The 17815-nt window shown below is 37.5% G+C and overlaps 1 protein-coding gene across 1 annotated transcript in view; it reads right to left on the bottom strand.

Moving 5' to 3' along the window:
* Positions 1–12695, bottom strand: part of KDM5A (lysine demethylase 5A) — a 132494-nt gene extending 119799 nt beyond the window's left edge. The window contains 3 exon segments of the mRNA XM_042780435.1: positions 5214–5336; positions 6342–6419; positions 12531–12695. Of these exon segments, the coding sequence (XP_042636369.1) occupies positions 5214–5336; positions 6342–6419; positions 12531–12695 (366 nt within the window).
* Between the last annotated feature and the right edge of the window lie 5120 nt (positions 12696–17815).

Raw genomic sequence — 17815 nt, 5'->3', positions numbered from 1 at the left:
AAATTAAAAAAAAAAAAAAAAAAGGAACCAGATAAGTTATACTAGAGTATCAGCCCAAGATGTCCAACATCCAACTAATAAGAGGCTAAAACAGAAAGAAAAGTGAAGAAATCATCAAAGAATTGATAAAAGATAAGTCAAAAGACATAAATTCTCTGATTAAAATTAAACACATACCAACATATATCACTGTGAAATTGCACTCTGAATAATGGGTATATTCTAAGTCTTCAAGGGTAACAAAAGTTACATACAAAGAAACAAGAATAAATAAAGCATCATTCTCAAAAGCAACAGTAGAAGCTAGAAGACAATGGAGTAAGGTCTGCAAAATATTGAAGTAAAATGATTTACAATTTAAACTTCTATAGCCCATGAAGGAGCCCCGGTGGTACAGTGGTTAAGTGCTTGGCTGCAACCATAAAGTCAGTGGGTCAAACCCACCAGCCACTCCTCAGGAGAAAGATGTGGCAGTCTGCTTTGTGAAGATTCACAGCCTTGGAAACCCTATGGGGCAGTTCTACCATGTCCTATAGGGTTGCATGAGTTGGAATCAACCTGACTGCTAAAGGGTTTGGTTTGCTATATCCCACCAAATTACTAATAAACTTTAAGAACAGAATGAAGACATTTTTAGAAGGTCCTAAAAAAATGTACAACCAGTAGATGAAATTTCCACCAAAGTATGGGAATAAGCCAAGTAAAAAGAAGACCTATAAGTAAAAGGAAGACCTATAACAAGGAGAGACACAAAGGGAATGCCCAGAATTAGAGTGGTAAAAGAAGTTCCAAGCTGACAAGTGACCTTAAAAAGCAGTCTGAATTGGAGTAAAGAGGGCTCCAAGAGCAATGCCTGCAAGAAGAAAATGAAAATTGATAGGTTACTGGGTAGGTAGGAACATACTACAAGATTTATATTTCTACTGGAAAGCTTGAAAAAAAAAAAATTTTTTTTTATTGTTATTTGGGTGAAAGTTTACAGAGCAAATTGACTTTCCAAACAGCAGTCCACATACACTGTCTCATGACACTGAACACAATTTAGCACAATGCAACAGTTCCCCTCCCACTTCCTCCTCATAGTTACCTCTTTCCTGTATCCATCCCTCCATACACTCCTGCCCCCTGAGCTGTCTCCCTGTGCATAAACAGCCCTTCTTTCTCCCATGATTGTTCTCTCCAAGGAGTGTATCTACCTCAGGTAAATGTTCAACTCATATGCCTATCTTTTGTTTGGCTGGAAGCCACAGATGTGGTTTCAGTTCCAGACGTGAAGGGCAGCTAGGGGCCATAGTCTCAGTGGTTCAACCAGGCTCTATAAGACCAGCAAACTTGGTCCCCTTTTTTTTTTTCAAGCTTCAAACATTTTGATAGTCACAAAGACAATTTACAAGATGAAAAAAAGGGGGGATTATTAACTGGAAGGAAAATGAAAATTGGTACAAGGAAACAGAATCATAGCACATTACAAAACTCAGGTACGAATAATATTTACATTTACATAATCACAATAAAAATTTTTCATTAATAAAAAACTGATATAACTACAATATAAGCAGATAAACTAAGTGAAGTATAGGAAGGATTTAGATTTCTTATATCCCTTTTCAATAATAAAAATAATAGTAAAAAGTCACTATATAATAGTCAATAATAGTATACGTGGACTGCTGTATGGAAAGTCAATTTGCTTTGTAAACTTTCACCCAAATCACAATTTAAAAAAAAAAAACTCAATTATACAAATATTTCAAATAACACTTTCTATTATCAAAAATAATTACAACAGAGAAAGGTAAAGAGATTTAATCAAAACCCAAAACTATCACATTGACAATGACTCAGAAGTCTGCAAATTTGCTCCCTGTTAAAAAGCTGTGGGAATTAATGTGTTTAAAAATCATCATATGTATATAATAAAACAAACTCAACAGATGCCAGTCAGCCAGCCAGAAATTATTTTTGTGTTTTTTCAAAAACAAAGTAAAGTGTACACCTAACAACCTTAAAACAGAACTTTTCTGATTTTCTACAGTTATCAGCCTCAGTCTCTTTCTAGAAAGTAAAAATATGCTAATGAAATAGTTACCCAATGACAGAGGTGAGGAATTCTTCTTATCTTCGTGGACAAGAGTACTTGTCTAAGAAGGAAGACGAAGGAGCTTGGTAGGGTGATCCTAGACAAATGTTCTGCATCTTGATTTGATTTGTGGTTACAAGGGCATATACATATACAAAGATTTAACTATACACTTAAGGTTTTTTGTACATACACTATTACTACTCAATATTTAAAAAAAAAAAGTCAATGTGGTGAAAAGAGGCAGTCTCACTACATATATTTAGGGAATATAAACAAAATTATTACAAATCAAAGTGTGTCTGCTTTTTAGTTTTAAATCTCTTTTATAAGCATTTTTACATGTTAGGGGAAAGAGATGTTCAAGGGCACATACAAACACACAAAATACAAACCCAATAAACCTCAATCTTAATCACAAAATATTTTCAGTAAATTGTCTAAACATTTAAACATTTTGCTTTATTAGTAGTATTTCCCTTTTAATAAAAAAGAAAATAGGTATATTGTATGGAATTTAATTAGGATGACTAATGTTAATAATAGAATTGTCAACAACTAGGTATTCAAATCAGGTTACCTCTAAAGGTCCTTCCTAGGAGCTCTTCTGGTGTAGTGCCTAAGGCATTTGACTACCAACCAGAAGGCTGACAGTTCAAATCCACCAGCCACTCCTCGGAAGGAGGACTGGGCAATCTACTTCCCTAGAGATACTGCCTCAGAAACCCAAGGAGGGGGTCACTACGAGTCAGAGTTGACTTGATGACAGTGAGTTGTTGTTTTTTTTCTTTTTTGGTAAAGCACTTCCTAATTTTGAAATCGATGACTCTACAAAGCCAGGAATGCAATCTAACTTACCATCAAATTAAACCTAATGTTTACCTTTTAATTGAAATATTACTGATAGAGAAATAGTTTCAATTTAATAGGTTATCTGCTTATATACTTATTTTAGCAAATTCAAAGGGGTATTTATAAAAATAAGACTAACCTATGTAGAACACGCTTTGGCTGAGGATTGCAAAAGTATTGTTATTAATGATCAAATGATTTTTGAAAATATTTTTGTATTTTATTCAAGTGATATAATTCAAACCAACCATATTCAGAACTTTAAACAGCATAATGTAGAAAAAATTAGTAGGTAAGAATTCTTAATAAAAGAATATAAGGTACTTGACTGCTAACCAGAAGGCTGGAGATTCAAATTCACCAGCCACTCCTCGGAAGGAAGGTTGGGCAATCTACTTCCGTAGTGATACTGCCTCGGAAACCCAAGGAGGGGTCGCTATGAGTCAGGTCTTACTGGATGGCACATAACAACATCTCCCTACAAAAGAAACACAAACCCACCCCTCCAATTCACTTTAATTTGCTCTTTATATGTTTTAACATACTACACCAGAAAATTCTTTGCTCAGTGCTTAATTATTGACATCATTACCTGACTGATAAAACCAGACTGATAAAACTAGAGCTATATTCTAGCGTAAGGCCATACTTCTCAGAATTTTTAATAAGAATTCTGACCTAACACTAATTTTAAAATAGATCATGAAGGCTAATTTAAATGTGATTATTCTCACTCTTCTTCTTGAAAGTGAAGTCTTCCAAATTAACTCTGCAATTTGAGTAGAAATAAATTTTTACTTCAAAACAGTACATCAATAATCAATAATAGGCTATGAAAGGCTACAAAAGTAAGTTATTTTCTCAAATTCCTCAGATAATCAAGCTGTCTTCACTAAGTCAGAATAATCACAGATTTTTATTATTACATTACAAAACAAGTTTTCAAGGGAATTATTATAATCATCTCCGTTATAGGTTAGGAGCTCTGGTGGCATAATGCCTAAGGCATTTGACTGCTAACCAGAAGGTTGGTGGTTCAAACCCACCAGCCACTTCTTAGAAGGAAGACTGGGCAATCTATTTTTGTAGAGATACTGCATCGGAAACCAAAGGAGGGGTCGGTATGAGTTGGGATCGACTTGACAGCAATGAGTTTGGTTTGGTTTGCTGTTGTAGGTCAATTGGGTTTTTTCCCATATTAGAGAATGTAATGTTAAAAAGTTAACACAAGTTTGGGTAAAAATAAGTCTAAAACTCTTCACCCTTAAGTTTTCACACTCTTGTTCATTCTACTGGATACTACACCATTAATACTAATTACAAATGTTAATAATAATTTTTATGTGTCACATGAGAAGGTTAAGTGCAATGAATCCCTTTAAACTTTCTGAAGAAGTAGAAAAGATTACAAGCTCAATATATTATACATAGAATACAAGACACTATTAACAGGTTGTTGTCATTTCTTTCATATATTATATACCACAAAACCTACTAATCAGAGTTAATAAATATTATCTCATAGAAAATTAGAAAATAGCTTTTTTTTTTTTTTAATTAGGATTTGGGTGAAGATTTACAGAGTAAATTCACTTTTCATACAGCAGTTCACATATACTTTGTCTCATGTCATTGACCAAAATTTACAATGCAGCAGCTCCCCTCCCACTTCCTCCCCATAGTTACCTCCTCCCAGTGTCCATCCCTTCATACTCTTCTGCACCCTGAGCTATCTCCCTGTGCATAAGCAGCCCTTCCTTCCCCCATGATTGTTCTCTCCAGGGCATGTGTCTACTTGAGGTAAATGTTTAACTCACATGCCTGTACTTTGTTTGGCTGGAAACCACAGTTGTGGGTTCAATTCCAGACCTGAAGGGCAGCTAGGGGCCATAGTCTCAGTGGTTCCACCAGGCTCTATTGGACCAGCAAACCTGGTCCCCACCTTCTTTTTTTTTTTTTTTCCTCCAAATGATTTTGAGTTTTGTACCACATTGTTCTCCCTCTTTATGCAGGATCTCCTACATCCCTTCCAAGTGGATGGCAGTGGTAGCTGGGCACCATCTAGTTCTGGTCTCATAGTTGTATAGGTTGCAGATCGGATAGTGTACCAGTCGCTAGGACTGATTGAGAAAATAGCTTTTAAAGATAACTTCGAATTGTGTCATTTTTGTTTATACATGTCTGCATTTCATTTCCAAACATATACTACATAGGCAATGATATATTCCACCAAGGCTATTTGAAATTATGTGATAATTTCTGAATTAAATACAAGCCTCACCTTGCTCAAAGCATACAGATCCAGGATTTTTCTCTCCACTATAGGGATTTTCAAAGTAGATCCTTGAAGTTCCCAAAATTTTGCTAGCTGATCCAGGAAGTCCAATCTCACTCTAGTCATTGCCTAAGATTATTTAAAAACAGACATCAGAAATACAAACTAAGTTATGGTAAAAAGTAAATGATTGAATTTTGAATGATAAAAGTACTAATTTCTCAAAGGAAATTGAAAGTTTTCATTATGGCTTAGCCCAATCCTATAAAATAAACCAAAAAAGAGGCAAAATAGTTCTGATGTTAACGCAAAAATTGAGTTAATTAGGATATTCCATTTCTAAGCATTCTAATTACGTCATTTCATCAGTAGATAATATGCACACTTTATGTGTACCAACTCTCTGCCTCAGTGATATTAAGATTCTTCATCAAGTATCTAATTCTAAGAGATAAAAGAAAAATATGTATTAAAATTTTAGAAAATAAATGTTTTAGGAGCAATTGGGGGGAGCATTGGGGCTCAACATGACATATTAAGCCTTCACTGGCAAAGATTTCTCTTTTGTACCCCAGAACAGTTTTCATACCACACTGAATAATCTCCTGAAAATACGCAGACATGAACAGGAGCAATATTTAAATAAACTTCAATTAAGAAAATGTAAAGGGAAGTATTAATAAATCAGATTACTAGTTCCAGAAAAGTTCTGTTAAAGCCAAATATAATTGCTGAAAAATAGGTTTTTTAATAGAATTTAAAAACCTACTTTCCAAAGACCATGGGACACAGAGATCTTCTTAGATTTTCAAAATTTTTAGTAAAATAATAAACACTGATGAAAGTTTGAATTTAAGAATTCCAGGTCTCTGAAAGCTAATCGTTGCATATTCCCATCATGAAAAACATAGCTAGAGATAATTTCCCATAACTACACTTAGGTGGAAAACTGCAGAACTACTTTAAACAATTTTTTAAAATCAGATATTTCCTCCAAACCTCAAGTAACTAACTATTCTATTCAATCCTAATTAACACTGACTATGGGCCCTGGTACTTGAGTTTCCAAAATTCTCTACCTGGAGCCCTGACATGGAATGAATCAGGAGGCAGAAACAGTAACGTAACACTTACCTCCAGTTCATTCAAGCGTTGGACTCGGGGAGTGAAATGAAAGCTTTTTACTTCACATGCAAATGGAGGTTGCCAATCCTAGATAGAAAGAATTTTATACAGTGTTAAACAAGGAATGCATTATCCATCTCCTTAAAAGGTCAGATGCCACAAAGCATTGTAACAACAGACCAACTTACAAGTATTCTTTATCACAGAGACAGAAAGAGTAATATTTATTGATAAAATAATTTTAATATTACCTAGAGAAACAATCCTCAGGTCTCACCAGTTCCTTATTTACAACCTACAATCATGCTTTTCCCAGTTAGTCAAATAGAAAGCAATGAGCTCATGTACCACAAAATAGTGTCTATTAAACCCAAGTTTACCAAACTAAAAAGAAAACAAAATTTGAAACAAACTAAAAAGAACAAAATTAAAGATTAGAAAGTCATGCTTGAAAAGCACACAATATACATTTTATAATTTTCTTCATTTATGTGTAACGTGACATGTCACTGTACAGTCTATGCCATATAAATGTTTTATTCAAAGCCCAAATTCTTGGCATAAAATAAATAAATAAAACAATCACAAAACAAGACAATTACCAGATGGGAGTTGTGGTATAACTGAAATCAGATAGCATATTTCAAATGGGGTGCTAGAGAACATAGGTTCACCTGGCCTAAGTACCTGTAAATCCACTTAAAGATCTGAGAAGTAGTTTAAAAAAAAAAAAATTTATTATTACCTTGCCTTGGAAATGAAAGAAATCACCAATATTAGCATTAATTTATACTTGTAAAAAAGATTTTCAATGATAATGATGTGATATATACAAAGAAGGTGTATTATTTCAAGCGTTTTCTTAATACAAAAATAACATTTTTAGCAAAAGGATCCTTGAATAGAACTTATAATTAATAAAGGCAATAGATTAGATAAAAATATGGTTAGGAGAAACTTAAATGCTCACAGTTTTGTCAATATTAGATAATTCTGAAAGAAGAAGAGAATTAACTGGAAGCTTTTGGAATATGGCAATGCATATCATTATAGCAATTTTCTGTTAATCCTTTGTTTGCAAATGATCATCTGTTATCTTAATCAAATTCATTCAGCATAGTAGCATGCATGAGTTTTGGCTGGAATAAAATACATTGATCTAGGTTCAAAGAGCTACTTTGCAACTTACCAAAGATCACATATTTGGTAAGTTATTTAATTTATGAGACTTGTCTCATCTTAAAGACAGGTTCAACATAAATGAAACAATCTATATAAAGCCCTCAACATACAAAACAAACTGCTAGAGTTGATTCCGACTCATAGCGATCCTACAGGATAAAAAAGAACTGCCTCATAGCATTTCCAAAGTTATAAATCTTTACTGAAGCAGACTGCCTCATCTATTTCCTGAGGAACAGCTGGTGGGTTCCAACTGCCAACCTTGTGGTTAGCAGTCAAATGCTTTAACCACCATTCCACCAGAGCTCTTTCCACATCTTTTTATTCACTGTGTTCAATACCAAGGTGCTAGTCTGTGGTAAGGGCAGATTTGCTTTTAAATGAAACAGCAACAGTGCTTAACATAGACTAAACATAAACCTAGGTGTTTTTAGGAAGCATAGTCTAGACTTCCAGTAAGATGGAGGAACAGGCAGACAAGCAACACAGACCCTCTTCAACAAAGAAAAGAAAAACCAATTGACAGAGATACAGAAGATAATCCTGGAGCTCTGAACTTTGAAAGGAACTATGTAGACGTGCATTAGGCACCAACTAGTGGAGAAACCTGAATGAAAACAGTAAGGACAGAGACGGTCAGAGCTGCAGACTGTCAGCTACTCTGACAGGACCATCAGCCTGAATATTTCCAAGAGGTGTTGGGATCTGAGAATTGACCTAAAGATCAGCCCTGGTCACCAAGGGCTGCAGGAACAATTACACTGGTGGCCTATGACTAGGAAGGGAAACAGCAAGAAGGGAGACAACCTGAGCTGTTGACTTTCCACTGTTGGGAGGGTGAAGCCATTTTGATTATTTACATGTGGCAGCCATTTTGGATATTTAAAGTGATCAAGGGTGCAGCCATTTTGGATATTTAAAGAAGCTGAGGGTGCAACCATTTTGAATTTTTACAAGTGGCACCCATTTTGGATTTTAAAGTGATAGCATTCTCATTCAGATTCCAGGGACCTAAGAATAGACTCTATTTGCCAAGGTTGGCAGGGACATACAAGAGGCTGACAACAGGAAAGGAGGCAGGTGGTGAGTGTATAAATGCTGTCAACTAGTGAATAGAAGAGCACAGCACAGTACCCTGCTTGCATAAGTAACATACAAAGAAAACGAAAAGAAGAAAATCGCTGGTGGGCAAGTCACTCCAACATACAACCACCAATTAAATATAAACACAAAAACAATGCCTCAGAGACAACAGAGCATCACAGTCCACACAAAGAAACAAAATAAAGCAGGAGAAACAAGGGACCAGGATACAGACCCAAAACAAATCCCTGAGGGAGATGCAGCACTGGAACTTGCTGATAAGGAATTCAAAAGAATTGTATTTAGTTATCTTCAAAGGATCAAGAGATAGATCAAAGAAAAAAAAAAAAAAAACCTAAGAAGAATTTCGGAAGAAAATACAAGAACAAAATGACAAAGTAAATGAAAAATTAGAAATGACTCAAAATCTACACACAGAAATCCCGAAGATTAATACTAAATTGTCAGAAATATACACACATTGAAAGGGCAAAGGAGTAGAATTGATGCAATGGGAGACAGAATTAATGAGATTGAAAACAAACACCTGAATACTTCTTTGGAAAGGGATCAGTCAGAAAAAAGATCAAAACAAAATGAAGAAAGCCTAAGGTTCATGTGGGATACCATCAAAAGGAATAATCTAAGTGTCACTGGAATTCCAGAACAGGCAGAGAAAAATAAAACCACAGAGAAAATTGTCCAAGACTTGTTGGAAGAGAACTTTCCTGATACAATGAAAGATGAAAATATATCCATTCAGGAAGTCCAACAAACCCCAAACAGGATAGACCCCAAAAGAAAATCACCAAGACTTATCATCATCAAATTCACCAAAACCAAAGACAAAGAATCCTGAGAGCAGCAAGGGGGGGAAAACAAAAAGTTACCTACAAGGGGCAACCAGTAAGACTAACCTTGGATTTCTCAGCAGAAACCATGTAGGTGAGAAGACAGTGGAATGGTATATATAAAATCCTAAAAGAGAAAAATTTCCATCCAAGAATTATGTACCCACCAAAAATGTTCCTCGAATATGATGGTGAAATTAGGACATTTCCAGATAAGCAGAAATTAAGGGCATTTGTTAAAACCAGACCAACCTTATAAGAGAAGCTAAAGGGAGTCCTCTGGAGAAGCAACGACAGCCAACAACAACAGACCATTAACACATGATGACATAACCCAGAAACCAACCCAGCTATGAAAGCATCCAAAGTAAATAAGCCTACAAGATTACAAACAGGGAACCAGAGACATCAATTGACAAATGAGTACAACTACAAACCAAAAGGAGGGAAAAAACTGTGTCATTATAGAACTTCTAGATGGTAGAGAAGTTAAGATAGAATGGACTGTTCTAAACTTGGGAAGAAAACTATAAATCACAGGGTAACCTCAAAGAAAAATTATAAACCTTCACATCAAAATCAAAAAGAAGACCAGCACAAATATTTTGCAAATACTAAAACAATAGCAACAAAAGAAGTGATAATACGATTCATAAACAAAATGAGCTCAGCATAGAAAATTATATGGAACAAAGAAATCGATACTATGAAAAAGCATATAACAAAAATGACAGCAACAAATTCAAATTTGCTAATAATTACATATCTGGCTAGGGACTTATCTCTAAGATTTATAGAAACTCCAATGCCTCAAAGGAATTAACAATCCAATTGAAAAATGGACAGAAGACATGAATAGACACTTCACCAAGGAGGATATTCAGATGGCCAGCTAATACATGAAGAGATGCTCACAATCACTGGCCATCAGAGAGATGTAAATCAATCCAACAATGAGATACCATCTCACCCCAGCACTGATGGCAAGATTCAATGAGACAAAAAATAACAAATGCTGGTGGGGATGTGGAGAAATTGAGACTCTCACACACTGCTGGTGGGTCTGTGAAGTGATACAAACACTGTGGAAAGCAATATGGCGATTCCTTAGAAAACTGGAATCGGAGATACCATTTGACCCAGCAATCTCATTACTAGGTGTATCCTAGTGAGGTGAGAACCAGGATAGGAACAGATATATACACACTCATGTTCATCACAGCACTATTTACAACAGCAAAAAGATGGAAACAACCTACGTGCTCATTAGCAGAAGAGTGGATGACCAAACTATGGTACATACACATAATGGAATGCTATGCAGCACTAAAGAATAATGTAGAGTCTGCAAAACACCGCATAATATGGATGAACTTGAAGGACATTATGCTGAGAGAAATAACTCAATCACAGAAGTACAAATATATTATTAGTTCGTTGTTGTGGAGGGTCAGGGAAAGGTTTACATATGGAGGGAAACTTTGTTGGTTGCCGGGGGTGGGAGGGGAGAGGAGGGAACACTGCAAAACAAAAAAAATGCATTGACGCATATCACTTTAGAGTTGTGTATTTCACTGTACATAATTTATATTTCAATAAAATGCACTGAAAAAAAAAAGAAGCAGCACAGTCTAAGGCAATGATGTGCAAAGTTTAATGTGCATTAAAAATCATCTGAGAGTATCTGGAAAAAAGCAGATTCCAGAAATTCCAAATCCAGAAATTGACTCCTTAGTCTACGAATGAAGGTCTGGTGGCACAGCGGTTAAAGCATTCGGTTGCTAACCAAAAAGTCTGCCGTTTCCAACACACGAGCCGATCAGCAAGACAAGGAAGCGGCACTCTGTTTCCGGCGAGATTTACAGCCTTGGAAACACTATGGGACGGTTCTACTGTGTTCCATGATTTGTAATCAACTGGTTGGCATTGAGTTTAGTCTGTGAATGAGGCCCAGGAATTTGCATTTTAACAAACACCCAGTGGACCCTGGTGTAGGTGGTCCAGGAAAGAACTGGAAAATCTGAACTCCAGTGCTATACTACAGCCAAATTCACTGCCAGTTAGTGGATTCCAAGTACAGCGCCCTATAGGGCAGAACGGAACTGCCCCATAGGGTTTCCAAGGCTGCAAATATTTACGGGAAGCTGACTGCCACATCCTTCTCCCCTGAGCGGCTGGTGGGTTCCAACAGCTGACCTTTCGATTAACAGCCGACCTTTCAATTAACAGCCGAATGCTTAACCAGGGCTCCTTAGTGCTACTCTAGGCACTAATAAACCTTTTGACCTTGAGCAAATCATTCAACCTCTTGAGGCATTAATTTCCCCAAACAAGAGACCGTCTGTTTCCCATAGCTTAAACACTGAGGATTATAATTCATCTAATAGCCTAACCTAATAATTTGGCATAACTGAGATTCATAAATCTTCGATACTTGGTTCCTAATATCAAGAGATTATAACATTTTCGTCCATCTCCATTTCTGACCAGTTTTTCCTAAACCTCTAAATTTTTAAAATAAACGCTGCTCCTTCCCTTCCTTGGGAAAATTTTTTCAATTCAGCAGTAATCAGTGTGGGGGTTTTGTTTGGTGATATCATACTAGGGGCCAACTAGAGCTCATATTACCTTAAGAAATCCTAGCCCTGAGATAAGGCCAGCAAATACTTAAAGAACTAAGCAATAGAAAGGCTGGGACAACGAAATAGCCAATGGAAGAGCACTTTCTACAATCGCACCGGAATAAAGATTGCACACAAGTGGAGGGCATGTCGTGTCATAATATTTCTAAAACATTACCAGCCAACGAAAGATCTACAACCTTTTGTTACCCTTGCCCATAATCCAAAGGAAAAGTATCAATTACTAAGTTCTAGACAGAAAAGGCCCAAAGGACACCACTCTCTCGCGTTCGGACGTGAGACCACGAAAGAAATCAGGGCAAAAACATCCAGAAACTTAACCTCAAGTTGCTGAGAAATGAGGGATGAAGGGCAGAAGGGCCAGGAACGTAAAGCTAAACCAAGTGTATCGACTCCCCCCATTCTCCCTTCTCCCCCTCTATCCTCACTACCTCCGGTACCTTGGGCGGTCGGATCTTGCAGATGCCAGTTTTCTCAGCCAGAGGCCGGATGCGGCCGATAAAGCTGAGCGGGTCTGTGAACTCTTCCCAGCTGGGCTCAAACACTGGGCACTCAGGAGGTGGCACGAACTCCGCCGCGTAGCCCCCCGGCCCCATACCCGCCATGGTACTATCCAGGGGCCCCCGTGGGGGAACAGATAAAGGCTGGCTGAAGCCCACCAAGCCCTTTCACGTCCCCTGAGAGGGGCCGAAACGCATCTTCTCAAATAAGAACAGCACAACCCAGTAACACAGAATTGCTTCCTTCTCTCGTTTGTTATTGTTTCCTTCGGGGTAATTTTCGTCCCAGTGCCAGGACTTTTCCGGAAGTCAATGTACTATCAAATCCCTCCGCCAACAAGAGAAGCAGAATCTCTCCGCCGCGCCGCTTCCTTGTGCGACCCCTCCTTCTTCCTCCTTTTCCGCTCAACCCAGTGTCGGTCCTTCTCTCCTTACGGTCGAAAGTTCCGCGCGGTTCGGACTCCAGAAGGCCCACCTTGAGGATCCCACGATCACACCTCTAGCAGAGGTAGGGGTGAGAATATAGAGCAGGAGAAGGGACGGGACGTACTCTTCCGGCGCGGAGGAATGTGTAATACTTCAGAGGGCAGAGTTTCTGCTTCCGGTGAGGAGGGTCCGGTTCCCCCTTTGTGTATAAATGGGCACGGAAGCAATACGTGCTCTGCCCCAGCTGCCTCACGACTGATTTTAACTGCTTTACGACTGATTTTAACCTACTTTTCTTTCTTTTACCTAGAGCAGGTTTCCGCATCCCTCTTCTTTTTGAAGAGACTGCCTTTGACTTCCAGTATCTCTCGAGTGATTGCACTCAGCCACTATATACCCGCCACTTCTATATGACAAGTTTGACTTTAACTCATTCCCTAAGTACTGCTGATCAGTTTTAGCCAACATCCAGGAATTGCTTTTCGTTCCACATAGAAGCAACAGCTCCTTACTTACCTTTACCGGTAATTGACAGCTCCCAAGTTGTCTCATCTTAGCAACCACTTCCCCATTGCACCACACGCTGCGTAAGCCTGTCTCAATTTGGCAACCGTCCTAATCTTACTTGTCAAAAACTTTTATATCAATATTTGTCTCCCATTTCCTCCAAGTTGTAGAGAGTAACGTAGAGAGGACCAAAGAAGAAAATGTGAAAGGGTCGTTCTTAGTATTAAATACTCATTGGGAGGCAAATTTCTTCTAGGTCATCTTCTTAGATACACATACTCCCCATGCAATCTCAGGCTACTCCAGGGACCTAAATTGCGAGGTGTAGGCTGATGACTCCCAATCTGTATTTCCAGCCTAGACTTCTCTCCTGAGTTTCAAGCCAGTACATCCCGGAACCTACTGCACCACTCACTTGGTTAACTCAAAGATATTTTGAATTCACCATTCCCCACTGTTTTCTTCAGTGCTCCGTTTCCGTGATTGATTTCACCCACCTACCCGGTAACGTGTGCCAGAAATCTAGAAATTATCTTAACTTCTCCTGCTTCATTAGCCCCATGTACAATTGGTGTCAAATCTGGAGATTTTACTACATAAAAATCTTAAATCTACCCATGTCTTTCCATCCTCATTACCACTATTTAAATTGTTTCTCAAGGAACTATGTTAACAGTTCAATTCTTGACGCCTCTCAAATTGCTCTCCATTCAGTAGTCAGATTACTTTCTCTAAAATCCAGAATTAATGTAAACTTGCAGCTCCAAAGCTCTTAACAGCTCCAAACTCCTCCTTTATATTTGCTACCTTACTGTCACATGCTTCTTATATCATACATGCTTCACCATATATGCTACAAAAGTTTTTGTGGTGCTTTAAATGCATCATATTTTCTCTCATCTCTGAACCTTTATAGATAATGTTTCATCTGTCTGGAAAATTTTTGCACTCTCCTGACTCTACCCCAACCCTGTAGTTTTGTATATCCTCTTCCTGGTAAACTACTTATCCATCATGTATCAGTTTAAATGTCACTTTTTCTGGAAAGCCTTTCCTTGTCCTCTAAATTAGTTTAGAAATTATTTGTTTAATTTTATAGAAACATGGTTAGACTATAAGCTACACAAAGACAGGGACAGTGTTATCTTTTTGACCATTGTCTCCCCAACTCCTACAATAGTGCTCAGTGCATAGAAGGTGTGCAATAAGTATCTGTAAGTTGAAAAAATAAATAAATGGATTCACCCAATAAACTGTCTTCTGTTTCCTTGTCTCATCCTACATTTTTGCATATACCAAATTTCATGTGAAACTGCACTAGGAGGTAACATGCATAATATCCCTCCATTTGATTTTCACTTCCACAAAAGTTAATGCCCACTCATACTCACCAACCTAAACCCCATACACAAATAGTTTCAGGGGATATTTCTGTTTCAGTTAGCCTTTGTTATATAAGAGACCACCTTAAAACTTCATGGTTGAAAATAGAAACTATTATCATACTTGTGTAGGTTGGCATTCTGGTAATCTCATGTTCTTATCTAGGGTCATCTGACTTTCCTGGAGTTTGAGGATTCAAATTAGCCTCACTCACATGTCTGGTAATTGATGATAGGTGTTAGCTGGGAGAAGGAGCTCTAGTGGCAGTGCCTAAGGCATCTGACGGCTAACCAGAAGGTTGCAGTTGAAACCCACCAGCCACTCTTCGGAATGAAGACAGGGCAATCTACTTTTGTAAAGATTCCCTGCCTCAGAAACCCAATGAGAGTCACTGTGAGTCAGAATCAACACAATGGCAGTGGGTATGGTTTGTTTGGGGTTAGCTGGGAAGCCTCAATTGGGCTTTTTCACAGCATGGTGGTCTCAGAGTTCCAATAGGATGAAATTGGAAGCCTAGGCCTATGTGGCCTAGACTCCAAAATATACAAGATCACTTTTGCCATATTCTACTGGTGGAGTGTTTCTCTTTATATGTGATAGGGCCTTTATGAACTTGAGTTTATAATTCTGCCAAAAATTATTGGTTGAGCTATAGTCTGCCCTGTGATTGGTCTATTTTATGTACCTTTTGGGGATTAGTGAACATACTATGCAAATGGGGTGTGTAAAACCAACCAATAGAATTAAGTAACTCATGAGGATTGGTTAGTTTGTGGTCCTGCTGGGAAAGCCACGTTGTAGTTAAGGAGCTTGCTTATACAAACAACCAAACTTACAGAGATTTAGAGAGAAGCAATGAGAAAAAGGAGGAGGAGGAGGGAAGAGGGTCAAGAGCTGTAATACTGGAGATGGTATGAGTTGGGGGCAGCAGTATGAGTAGTGGGAACCATGGGACTGGTAGATGGCAATTAAAATACAAGTTTATGTTTAAAGTGATGGAAAAATTTGGAAACTGGTGATAGTTGCACAGGATGAATATAATGTCACTCAATTGTACATGTAAAAAAATGTTGAAATGGCAAATATTTTGTTAAATATATTTGTACCACAAGAAAAAAAAATCATGTCATTTGGGGAAAAAAAAAGGAAGGGGGTACCAGGTTTGCTGGTCTGGTAGAGCCTGGTGAAACCACTGAGACTATGGCCCCTAGCTGCCCTTCAGGTCTGGAATTGAACCCACACCTGTGGCTTCTAGCCAAACAAAAGACAGGCATATGAGTTGAACAATTACCTGAGGTAGATACACTCCTTGGAGAGAACAATCTTGTGAGAAAGAAGGGCTATTTATGCACAGGGGGCAGGAATGCATTGAGGGATGGACACAGGGAAGAGGTAACTATCGCGAGGAAGTGGGAGGGGAGCTGTTGCATTGGGGTAAATTGTAGTAAATGTCATGAGACATGTGAACCGCTGTATGGAAAGTGAATTTGTTCTGTAAACTTTCACCCAAATCACAATAAAAATAAAGTGAAATAAAATAAAAAATAAAAATATAATAATGGTTTGCTTTAGAATTGCTAATAGAACAATGAGGTCCTGATAAACTTTCAATATATGCACAAACTCCTGAAAGCTTTAATGATCCCTAATATTTCCTGTTGTTCTTTCAAGTTATACTTACCTATTATTTTAAACTCAGGAGCTCTGATAGCATAGTGCTTAAGGCATTTGACTGCTAACCAGAAGGCTGGTGGTTCAAACCCACCAGCCACTCCTCGGAAGGAAGATTGAGCAATCTACTTCCGTAGTGATACCTCCTCGGAAACCCAAGGAGGGGTCACTATGAGTCGGAGCCGATTCGACAGCATGTAACAACAACAACATTATTTTAAACTCTCTCTCTAATGGAATATTAAAGTCAGAGAGTAATGGGTCTCAATCTTTTTAGTCTGCCTCAATACTCCTGAGAAATCTGTAGCAGTTGCTTACTCTAGCAATGAGTCTATAAGAGAAGGGTGGTGAATCAAGCTTTGGTGGGGATGGAAAAAGCTTCTCCAGTCTCATTCACCTCAGTTTCTGATGCTCCTATCAGGGAGGGTAGGTGAGCTCCCTCCACCCTATGCTACACCTTTGTCCACCCATTTGAGAACCACTATTGTAATGTTCCAAAATTTGTATTTTATCAGCTTTCTTTATGTAAGCATTCTGCACATGAGATGTTAAATTGACTGTCACAATTCTATTTGGATCTCTGAACAGAACAAATGAGTATAGCTATTGTTTAAATTTTTTTTTAATTCCCTAAAAATAATTCTTCAGGAAAAAAAAAATCATATTAGAGCATTATGTAATCATCTGAAATTTACTATCCTGAGTGCTGAAATGGAATTAAATGAACACCTAACTTTGGTAGTCATTTGGCTAGGCTGTGGTCTCTGAGTTTTTTTTATTATGCAATAAAATCTCACAAATTCAGATTAATGGAGGGAGGGCTAGTTTTAGATAGTGAAAAGCCAAATTTACTAAATATTTGAAAGTAATGCCATTTGAAGTGCAGATTTTAGCAACAGTTTGCAAACCTTTTGGTCTCAGGGCCAAAAAGCACTTTATGTGGCTTTTACATATTGATATGTATCACATTAAAAAATAAAATTAAGAGATATTTAAAGTACTTATTTATTCATTTCTAAATAAAATATTAAAGCCATTACTTGTTAATATAGCACATTTTTTATGAATAATAACTATATTTTCCAAACATTTAATGAGAAGAGTGGCATTGGTTTACATTTTTTGAAAGTATCTTTAATGTTTGGCTTAGTAGGATGGAATTGGATTCTCATATCTTCATCTGCATTCAATCTGTTGCAATATGTTGTTTTGGTTGAAATATATGAAGACAATTAAGC

Source organism: Orycteropus afer, unplaced genomic scaffold (genome assembly GCF_000298275.1).
Source record: "Orycteropus afer afer isolate SDZICR_OR568_19922 unplaced genomic scaffold, OryAfe1.0 scaffold00040, whole genome shotgun sequence".
NCBI lineage: Eukaryota > Metazoa > Chordata > Mammalia > Tubulidentata > Orycteropodidae > Orycteropus > Orycteropus afer.
The sequence above is the reverse complement of the archived record's forward strand: the minus strand, read 5'-3'. Positions and strand labels throughout refer to the sequence as shown.